This window comes from Mustelus asterias, chromosome 15 (genome assembly GCF_964213995.1).
Source record: "Mustelus asterias chromosome 15, sMusAst1.hap1.1, whole genome shotgun sequence".
NCBI lineage: Eukaryota > Metazoa > Chordata > Chondrichthyes > Carcharhiniformes > Triakidae > Mustelus > Mustelus asterias.
The window spans coordinates 21,382,146-21,393,158 of NC_135815.1; the positions used below are offsets into that span (position 1 = coordinate 21,382,146).

General features: G+C 42.7%; 1 protein-coding gene across 1 annotated transcript in view; it reads left to right on the plus strand.

Annotated features, from left to right (window-relative positions):
• kmo (kynurenine 3-monooxygenase) overlaps nucleotides 1-1,966 on the plus strand; it is a 40,258-nt gene extending 38,292 nt beyond the window's left edge. The window contains exon 15 of the mRNA XM_078229646.1: nucleotides 1,318-1,966. Within this exon, the coding sequence (XP_078085772.1) occupies nucleotides 1,318-1,443 (126 nt within the window). The 3' untranslated portion in view covers nucleotides 1,444-1,966. The remainder of the gene's footprint in view (nucleotides 1-1,317) is intronic.
• Nucleotides 1,967-11,013: the final 9,047 nt, after the last annotated feature.

Here is an 11,013-nt window from a genome sequence, read left to right on the forward strand (position 1 = left end):
AGCATTAAGTTAAATGACTTTTAAAACAAGCTTATAAGCTTACAAGAGAATAGTTTACACACATGGGTTCAGTAGGAGTTTTAAACAAGTGATTATGATTTTAAAACACATATGCTGACATTTTGAAGGTATTAATGTATTGTTTAAGATATATATATTGTTTAAGATATAATACTATATATATATATATATTGTTTAAGATATATGTTCTATAACATTTAAGAAAAACTTGGACGGGTTCATGGATGAGAGGGGTGTGGAGGGATATGGTCCAAGTGCAGGTCAGTGGGACTAGGCATAAAATGGTTCGGCACAGACAAGAAGGGCCAAAAGGCCTGTTTCTGAGCTGTAATTTTCTATGGTTCTATGGTTCTATATTGCTCATTTTAGCCAACAGCAATTTGCTGCAAGGCATCATGGTAAAAATCAGCCATATTTCGAGAGAATATTTGAACCTTGGAAATATGCAAGATTTATCAGTAAAGTTTCAGATGGAAGAACATTCATGAATAGAGCTTATTCACTACCCAAGTAAGATGCATGCATGCCAGACGTGGAGTCATGTGTTCATCTGATTTGGCAATGACCTTTAAGGGCACCCATGAGAACGTTCATTTGAACTTTGGGCTGGCGTCTGAGGTCACTAGGCAAGATGTGGAGCTGCCGGTGTTGGACTGGGTAAGTATTGGACTGGTATTGGACTGGGGTAAGTATTGGACTGGTATTTGGTAGCTAATGCAACCAATTAAACCTGTTGGACTTTAACCTGGTGTTGTGAGACTTCTTACTGTGTCACTAGGCAACACAGGAAGTGGGGTCAGCCAAGACGGGAGTTAACTTCCGAATTCTACGGACTAATAAAATGCCATTATGTCAGAGAGGAAGATGTGGTTGGCTAAGACACATGACAGGTGTTATTGTTGATTGGCCTGCTGGAAATGTGATGCCTGGCACGGTGGCACAATGGTTAGCACTGCTACCTCACAGTGCCAGGAACCCGGGTGCGATTCCTGGCTTGGGTCACTGTCTGTGTGGAGTTTGCATGTTCTCCAGTGTCTGCGTGGGTTTCCTCCAGGTGCTCCGGTTTCTTCCCACAGTCCAAAGATATGTCGGTTAGGTGGATTGGCTATGCTAAATAAATTGCCGCTTCGTGTCAGGGGGAATAGCTAGGCTAAATGCATGGGGTTATGGGGATAGGGCCTGGGTGGGATTCTGGTTGGTGCAGACTCATTGGGCTGAATGGCCTCCTTCTGCGCTGTGCGGATTCTATGATTGTATCAATACGCAACTCACAAAGTGACTCCCTTTTCCTTGCAGATAATCAATACTGTACTATTTGTTATGGGATCATCAGCAACAGTCATTGGAACTGCCTTAATTTTCAAGCATTTTCCCAAGCAACTTAACATCCAGCTGCGGAATTGGAACTTTAACTTGAAGTAACTCGACGCAATCAAGTGGGAAACAAAATCCTTGCTTTTTAGGAAGAAATGGAAATCCCATGCTTTGCTATTTTAAGATATTGTACCCTTAATTTTCCTGTGAGCAGACATTAAGGGGCTATCACGAATTGAAAATACTTTATTGGACTAATCATCAGTACCGATCACTGCTTACACATATTTGAACTATTTCACGACCTGGGTTGTGGATCTCTGATGACTGCACCTGAACCTTGGGTCCCATTGTTGATCTCCAGGTCTCAGCACCTCCCACCACCGTATTTCAGGCCTCAGCACCGCCCCCTCCCCCTCCCCCCTCCCCCTCCCCCTCAAACCACTCCCCCCTCAGTTATTCCCTCCTTCCTCCTCCAACAACGCTCTGCATCCCTCCACCTCCAGCTAACTTCCCAAAACCTGAATATTCACCTCTCTCCTGCAGCAGTTACTGGTCCAAAACAGCTGGAAAACTGCAGCAGAGCAACTCTTGCCATCATCCAGCTGGAACTACAACCTGGGGGGAGGCGAGGGGGTTCTGGGGGGAAGGGGGGGGTGGGAAAGAGAAGGAAAAAGCGGGGACGTTGAAAAGGAGAGCGATTGCAGGGAAAGAGAGGAGAGAGATATGGTGGAAGACAATTGCTGCAATCCAGGGTAGGGGGTGGGTATGGCATGGGTGTGCTGGACTGGTTGTAGATGATGAAAAACATGCTGTGGTTTGGGCAGTTAATGACAATGATGTCAGTTATGCTGCTTGCAATGTTAAATGATAGTTAAACAATTGCTTATGATGCCAAATAATAGTAAAATGATTGCTTTTGAGCTTGTCTCTAACATGGCTATTTTGCAATGAAGTTGAAAACATACTCATCAATGATTGATTCTTGATTGAAAACATCTTTGAACTGCTCTATCCAGTGGGCATTGACAGCTTCTCCTTCCTTGAGCAGAATTCCCCCATCCTTAGGCTTCAGAGGAGCAGGTCCTTGGGTACTTGGACCATAAACGGTCTTTGTGGCAATGGGGAGGTCATGTGTATCATTCATGTCAGTGAGATGTTGAATTTCTTTTGCTTTGTCTGCCCACTACACGTCCTTCATGTCATGGATGCATCTTCATACCTCAGCCTTTGCTGGCTGATCTCCATGATTTTCACAGTAACTTCATTGCAGTGTTAATGTAAACCTTCTTGTGACACTAAACAAAAAAGGTTGGTAGGTCAGTTTTTTTTTTACATTGAGTTTCGGTCATTGCGCCAAGTGCAAAGATTTTCCTAAAACCAGAAGTGTCCCTTTGCAGACATTAATGAAATTGGACTTAAGGACACCTCAAGCACTGTGGACACTTCTGTTCTTGATTGCCTAAGTTCCTTGTTGAAATTGGCTGCTTTTGATTGTATCTTTCAGAGCTTCAACGTTGATCTTTAGTGGACATCTCTTCTGTTGCAACTATCATTTTGGAGTCAGTTTCATATTCAATGAATAAGGCAGTAATAGGTCCAGCAGCCCCTGTCATTGCTGCAGTGGTGTGGACAGCTTTGCAATTCCAGGCACCGATGTTGATGTAATAGATCAGATGCCAGTACATGGAGTGCAGGTGCCATGATGTTTTGTATGTGTTCTTCTGGTAGAACAAGGTATTGGTGATGATAAGCCCATGTTCTGCACATTTTGGCAAGGAGAAGAATGCAGTTGGATTTCCATCCCTGCCAACAGTACCATTCCAGAGTTTGGAATCTCTTCCAATTTTGGCATTGAACTCTCTGAGAAGAATAAGCACTCAGAGAACTTGGTCAAGTGTGGCACTGAAATCTTCCATGCTTTTACCATCGGCATGTAGAGTTGGGGCATGTGCACTGACCATGATGGCAAATCGGCTCCTTGGCAGTTAACAGTCATGAGGTGCTCATTTCTTCCAAGAGGGAACTCATGAAGCCGGTTCACCATTTAATTTATTGATGGCAAATCTAACTCCGTGAACTCTGGGTTCTTCATCCAATTTCCTTTTCCAGAAGAAAGTATAGCCACCTTGGAGTTCCTTCCCTCTCCAGTTTGCCTAATGTCACTCTGAGCAGCAATATAAGTATCATATCACTGAAGTTCTTAGGTGACAAACTATTGCAAGTGACAAAATACAGCATATATATGTAATAGACTGACGCAGCACCTAGAGAACATGGCTACTGCCATGTGAGAGCAGGGTCTATCCTTATCCTTAAAAACAACAAATATAGAAGCAGGACTATCAGCTCACTTTTAATGACTTACATTTTAAAAAAATAAGCCATTGCTGCTAATGAGAGAAAAATCTTGCCACAGGGGAATTGAACATAATAGGATGAGCCCTATGTTTTACTACATTAATTAACTGTTGTATAACAACACCAGCAGTTAATATTTTGATTAAGGAATATGTTTTGACCCAGGGGGGTGAGTGTTGGAGAGAGATGGGGTAAATGTGTGTATGAGAGAGGCACAAGTGTGTGTGAGGGAGAGAGGTGTGTGTGTCCGATTTGAGAATCTGCTTTCCAGCATCACACCGCTCCCTCCCCCACATTAAAAATGACAAATGGAAAACTTAAGTATTTTAAAAATAAGATAATTTTAAAATTGTTACCGGATTACCCATTCTTTAAAGTGGGTACTACTCGAGGGGCTAATGTTAAGGGATCATGGAATGGGTAGCTAGGCCAGGAGTTAATGTGAGGTGGCCATGTGAATGTATTGGTGACTGCGTGCCTCTTCCTAATATATGCATAGATATAGCTGGAAAAGACTCGTTTACATTTGATTTCTGTGTTCCCATCCATTTTGCAGCATAAAAGGAACATCAACGTTATGAGAATGCTTGGGGTTCCCTAATGCTCTTGGGACGTCACCAGGGGTTTCACAGCTTGTAAAGCTTCATAGGGTAAGCATGCAGAGATTGTGTAGGATGAGGAGAGAAAGGACCACAGTCACAATCGCACAGGAGGTTACTTGTGACCACCAATACAGTCTGATTACTTTGGGTGATATTCAGAGGATATTATCCAAAATCTTGATCATTGTTGGGAGTTTTAAGGAGGGTTTTAAAGATGAAGGGAGTGGAGAGGCAAAAAGGTTTAGGAAAATAATTTCAAAGCACTGGAACTAGAAAGCTGAATGCATGGCTGCCGAGGATATAAGGATTATCATGGAATCACTTCAGTGCAAAAGGAGGCTATTTGGCCCATCAAGTCTGTGCCAACTCGCCAATAAAGCATCTTATCCAGGCCCTGTCCTCATAACCATATGTTTTTACCCTGCTAATCCCCCTAACCTACACATCTTGGGGCACCAAGGGGCATTTACCACGGTCAATCCACCTAACCTGCACAATTTTGGACTGTGGGAGGAAACCAGAGCACCTGAAGGAAACCCACGCAAACACGGGGAGAAAGTGCAAACTCCACATAGACAGTCACCCCAGGCTGGAATTGAACCTGGGTCCTTGGTGCTGTGAGGTAGCAGTGTTAACCACTGTGCCAATGTGTAGCTGATAGGAGACTTTCATTGGATTAAGAGTTTGGGTGGGAGGGAGGGTTTATAGGGTTGGTGGATGATGGAGAAGGGCGAGGCTAAAATTGAGGCAGAGAAATTTCAAATTGGAAAGCATTGACCTAATGAATGACAGCATCTAGCTGAATGGGACTCAGTAAGGATGGGATATGGGCAGCAAGGTTTAACTAAGTTTACAAAGGGTGAAGAATGGGAAGCCGGAAAGAGTTGAAATAGTTCAATGTGGGGTAGCAAAGACCTTGATGAGGGTTTCAGCAACAGATAGGTTGACCTGGGTAATGTTATGGAGGTGCAATTAGGTAGCATCTGTGATGGAAATCTGTGGAGTCAGATGCTGAATCTGAGGTTAAAGCGGGTACTCGAGTTTGTGGACTGTCTCATTCAATTTGAGACAATGGTTATGGATAGGGATGGAGTCAGTGAAAGGATACAGATTGTGTGGTAGTATTCCAAAGATTGTGGCTTCAGTACTCCTGATGTTTAACTTGAGGAAATTGTGGCTCATCTACCATCATCTAGGGGAGGCACAGTGGTTAGCACTGCTGCCTCAGTGCCAGGGACCTGGGTTCAATTCCAACCTAGGTGACTGTGTGAAGTTTGCATGTTCTTCCCATGTCTGTGTGGGTTTCCACTGGTTGCTCCAGTTTCCTCCCACAGTCCAAAGATTTGCAGGTTCGGTTGATTGGCTATGCTAAATTGCCCCATAGTGTCAGGGGGGTTAGCAGGGTAAATACACAGGGATAGTGTCTGGGTAGAATTGTTGTCAGTGCAGCATTGATGGGCTGAATGGCATTTTTCTGTACTGTAGGGATTTTATGATTCTATGTACATGCAAACATACGAATTAGGAGCAAGAGTAGACAACTGCTGTTTTATGAAATATGAAATTTACCTCCACTAACTGAAAATGCAACACAAAATGATATGAAACTGCATGTGATGTACCATTTTTAATAGTAGAGGAATAATACATGTTATGAGGAGTTTCTGGGTAGGCAATGGCCAAATGGTATTATTGCTAGATTATTAATCCAGAATCTTAGCTAATGTTCTGGGGACTCAGGTTCGAATCCCGTTACGACAGATGGCGGAACTTGAATTTAATTTTAAAAATCTGGAATTAAGAATCTACTGATGACCGTGAAACCATTGTCGATTGTCAAAAAAAGCCATCATTAACTGTTAGGGAAGGAAATCTGCTGTCCTTACCCGGCCTGGCCTACATGTGACTCCAGAGCCACAGCAATGTGGTTGACTCTCAACTGCCCTCCAAGGACAATAAAGGATGGGCAATAAATGCTGGCCAGACAGCAACGCCCATGTCTCACGAATGAATATAAAAAAGTTAGTAAGAGGAGACTGGTTATCCAGGCTGGACTCCAACTGCTCCAGCATTAGTAACCGGGACTAATTGTTAATATTCATTCTCTACTTTATTGGGCTCTCGTCTCTCATGGCACTGAACTCACACAGTAGAGCCAGAGAACAGGCTTGGAGCCTGTGAACAAACTTTATGGTTGGCTATTAGGCCCTTGACTTTCATATGAAACAACCACTTCATCATGCAGCTGTGGCATTTGAACAGTGTCCATATGGAATAAGCCTGAAGGAAGGAGATGCCATTATATATACTTTTAAAATTGCTGGCATCCTTGTACGATTTCATCCATGTGTCTGGTCCCATTTCCCCATGGTGGGAAATCATCAGGCATACTAGTTGCTAGCACTTGGCTCCCAGCGCTCTGGCCTGGCATTTCAGTTACGTGAAGTGAACATCACGGCCATCCCCTCAATCCCCCAGAGTGCTAGAAAATGGTGTAGCTGAACTGACTTCACATCATGAATAGGTGTTTGCAGCACCTTGGTGACTGTGTATAGAGCACAAATAATGAGAACTTAAAGCGTTAGGAAATGTAATGGTTTTGTTATTTGTTGGAGGAATTGCCTGCTCTGATTTGGCTTCAATAAAAATTTGCAAGCAATACAGTAGACGATTATCTTGGTGACGTCAGTGGGCTATATTGTAAGGCACTTCAAATTTACCAAGCAATCTGACACATTGCTTCAAGATGCAAATGGTATAGTCTGCAATAGCTCTTGTAGATGCATGATACTCACGGTACACTGTCTTGTCTTTCATCCGTCCTCATTGTGAGTGTTGGCCACACTTTGAACAATCTTTCTTCACTGATGTCAGTTCTCCACTGCCCTCCCTGCCTGTCCCATTGAGAGGCCAGTCCACATTCTGATAGTATCTGCAGCACATTAGTCAAGATTGAAAGGAGAGTCTGAGGGCTTTGCCTCAAAATAGCCCAGCAGAAATCGAAGTACTAAAATGATGACATTTGAACGGCTGCCTCAGAAATAGCCAGTGAACTGCATGATGTGGTGGTGATGTTCACTGAGCTGCTTCACATTGATGTGTTTATTCATGTAAGCAAAGGCATAATGACATTCATATCAATCATTCCCTTATGGGTTGGGAAATGCAGCAACATAAAGTTAGGTAGCCCCTTGTTTGCATCACGGATTGTGTTATTTTCAACTGAAAAACACGTAAACTAAGTTGACATATCTGTGCAAGTGGAAGGGTAGGAGAACAATTATCTATACTGCAGTCTGCAAGAAGTATTAACATAGACGCAGTTGAAACACTTTTCATGTATGTTAGATGCTTATGTGAATATCCAAATGTTCAAAATTGGAAAAATTGTTAACTCTGGCTTCTATTCTTTTGGACAAAATTTAATGGCAACCATCGTCAAGGTGCTTTGTTCCATCCTTCAATGGTCTTTGAGCTTCATGCTTGGTCTCAGTTTTGGGCCATATATTCCTTATGCTCAAAAAACATTTTATTCTTTTACACATTCTACTATACACTATGGAGTTTATTTGGTCTAAACAGTGTATAGTGGATTCGTGAGCATGAAAGTGCAATAGCTGGGCATGGGGGTTGAGAGGCAATAATAGGTGGGTGGAAGGGCATAGCTTGGCAAAGGGGGCATGAAGGGGTACCTTCTGAATTTACCTTTTTAAAAGGTTCTTGTCTCCTGAGGGACTACGATCCATGACACTTTAAAAATCTGGCTTTACTCAAGAAAAGGTGCGGAAAGGAGTACATGTCTATTTTTGCAATAAAGGCCACCAGGGCGGAGTGCAGGTCTGCGGGCTTCTGTAGATGCGGGAACCCACTCACACCTTTTAAAGGCACTCTGAATATCAGGATTGGGGTCGAGAATCCCAAAATCAGGACTCTTTTCACCATTTTTAAAGGGCTTGGTGAAAATTCAGGCCTTCGTGGTTGTTATCTTATTGAAACATACAAAGATCCTTCGGGAACATAACAGGGTGGATTCTGAGAGGATATTTCCTCTAACTACAGGATACAGTTTAAAAATAAGGAGTCTTCCATTTAAGATAGAGAGGAGGAGAGTTTTTTTCTGAGGTTCATTAAATTGTGGAATGCTCTTCCCCAGAAAGCAGTGAAGGCAGGGTCATGGAGAATTTTTAAGCCCGAGTTAGATAGATTTTTGACTGACAAAGGAGTCCAAGAGGGCAGAGGGGTAGATAGGAAAGTGGAGTTAAAGGTCACAATCAGATCAGCCTTGATCTTATCAAATGGTAGAGCAGGCTTGAGGGGCCAAATGGCCTACTCCAGCTTTTAATTTGTATGTGCATAGGCTTGTATGTATATGCATCTCCTTAGAAGAGCTAAAACAAAAGCACATGCTGGAAATCTGAAATTAAAACAGAAAATGCTGGAAACAGTTAGGCCTGGCAGCATCTGTGGAGAGAGAAATTCTCTCGATAGCTGCATCCAGAGCTACTGAGAATTTCCAGCATTATTTTTTATTTTTAATCTTTGGAAGGTTACTGTCTATGTGCTGCCAGACCTGAGTATTTCCAGCATTATTTATTTTTTGCCTTTGGAACATTGTCTATATTTTTGGTAATTTCTTTGCAAATGCAAAGATGACGTGAATGCTAGAAATCTGTGAAAAGTGCTAGGAAAACTCAGCAGATTGGGTAGCATCGATGCAGAGAAACTGCATTAATGTTTCAGATCGATGACTATTTTAACCCCAATTGATCTGAAGCCCTGATGCAATGCACCATTTGGCTTCCAGGCACACTTTTCCCCCAGAGTTGAATACGAGTTCCAGTTCCAGAAACCAGTTCTGATGAAAGGTCATTTACTCTGTTTCTCTATGTGACATAGAAGTCTGTTTGTTGGTTGTCCCCATAGCCTTAAATGGGGCTATTAGAATTCTCTTCATTCTTTCTTAAAACCTTTCCCTCAGACTACACCTTGATGCTGTCCACCCATCCAAATTTCTTTCTTCATCTTATGCTCTTACCCCCAATTTCTCCTTCAATTGTTGTGAGGGACAGGAAGTTTCCAATTTCCATACTTGGTTATTTTATTCTGTCAGTGTACTTGGAAACCTTTTTAATTCTTGAAATTCTACACTTGATCCAACCCACTTATTTGTCACACTATCCAACCAGCTGATTCTGATCATTCCCCTCCATTACCCACATCTCAAAAGCTGTTCTCCCCTTTCTTCAGAGTCCAACCCTCACATCCTAAAGAGCATAACATTCACACGAATGACAGTACTAGACATTCTTTGTTATGCATTGCCAAATGCTACTCAAGTCATTGGTCTTCCCAACATACGTCAATGTATTGGAGAAAAACATTGAATATAAAAAAAAAGCATTTTTAAGAAAACAAAACACCATTAAAAACAGGCACTGGCTTCATTGAAAAAAAATAAATTAGTCTCTACTGCCACTGGGGGACCATTTTCAGGTCTGGCATCCAACTCTCGGAAAATCAGACATTTGGAATTATAGAATCCCTACGGTACAGAAAGGCCATTCAGCCCATCAAGTCTGCACCAACCACTATCCCACCCAGGCCCTATTCTCATAACCCCAACATGTTTACCTGCTAATCCCCTAACACAGGGTCAATTTAGCTTGCCAATCAACCTAACCCACACGTTTTTAGACTGTGGGAGGAAACCGGAGCACCCAGCGGAAACCCATGCAAACACGGGGAGAATGTGCAAACTTCATACAGACAGTGACCCGAGGCCAGAATTGAACCCAGGTCCCCAGCACTGTGAGGCAACAGTGCTAACCACTGAGTCACCGTGCCGCAGCTTTTTACCAGGACAAACAAAATGGCATTCCACTGCAGGATCTCTAGTCAATTAGAGTTAAAATAGTCAAAGGTTACAGGAAAGTGGATTTAAAAAAAAATATATTCATTCACAGGATGTGGGTGTCGCTTGCTGGGCCAGCATTTATTGACCATCCCAAACTGTCCTCCATTTCAGAAGGCATTTGAGAGTCAACCACAATGCTGTGGTTCTGGAGTCGCATGTAGGTCAGCCGATTTCCTTCCCTAAAGGGTATTAGTGAACCAGATGGGTTTTTTGACGACAATCGACAATGGTTTCATGGTCATTAGACTTTAAATTCCAGATTCTTTTTTATTGAATTCAAATATCACCATCTGGCATGGGGTGGGGGGGTGGGGGGAAAGAGATTTGAATCCCGGTCCCCAGATCTTGTCCAGACAGACTGAGTGTGTGGGCATGTGCATGGCAGATGCAGAATAATGTGGATAAATGTGAGATTATCTACTTTGGTCGCAAAAATAGAAAGATTACTTGAATGGGTGTAAATGGAGAGAGGTGGATACTCAAGATCTTGGAGTCCTCTGCATCAGTCGCTGAAAGCATGCATGCAGGTACAGCAGGCAGTAGAAAAGGCAAATGGTATCTTTGCCTTCATAGAGAGGATTTGAGTATAGGGATGTTTTACTGCATTTGTATAGGGCTTTGGTGAGGCCACATCTGGAGTAATGTGTGCAGTTTGGGTGTCCTTATCGGAGGAAGGATGTCCTTGCTCTAGAGGGAGTACAGCAAAGATGATTTCTGGGATGACAGGTCTGTCATATGAGGAGAGACTAAGTCGGTTAGGATTATATTCACTGGAATTTAGAAGAGTAAGAGGGGATCTCA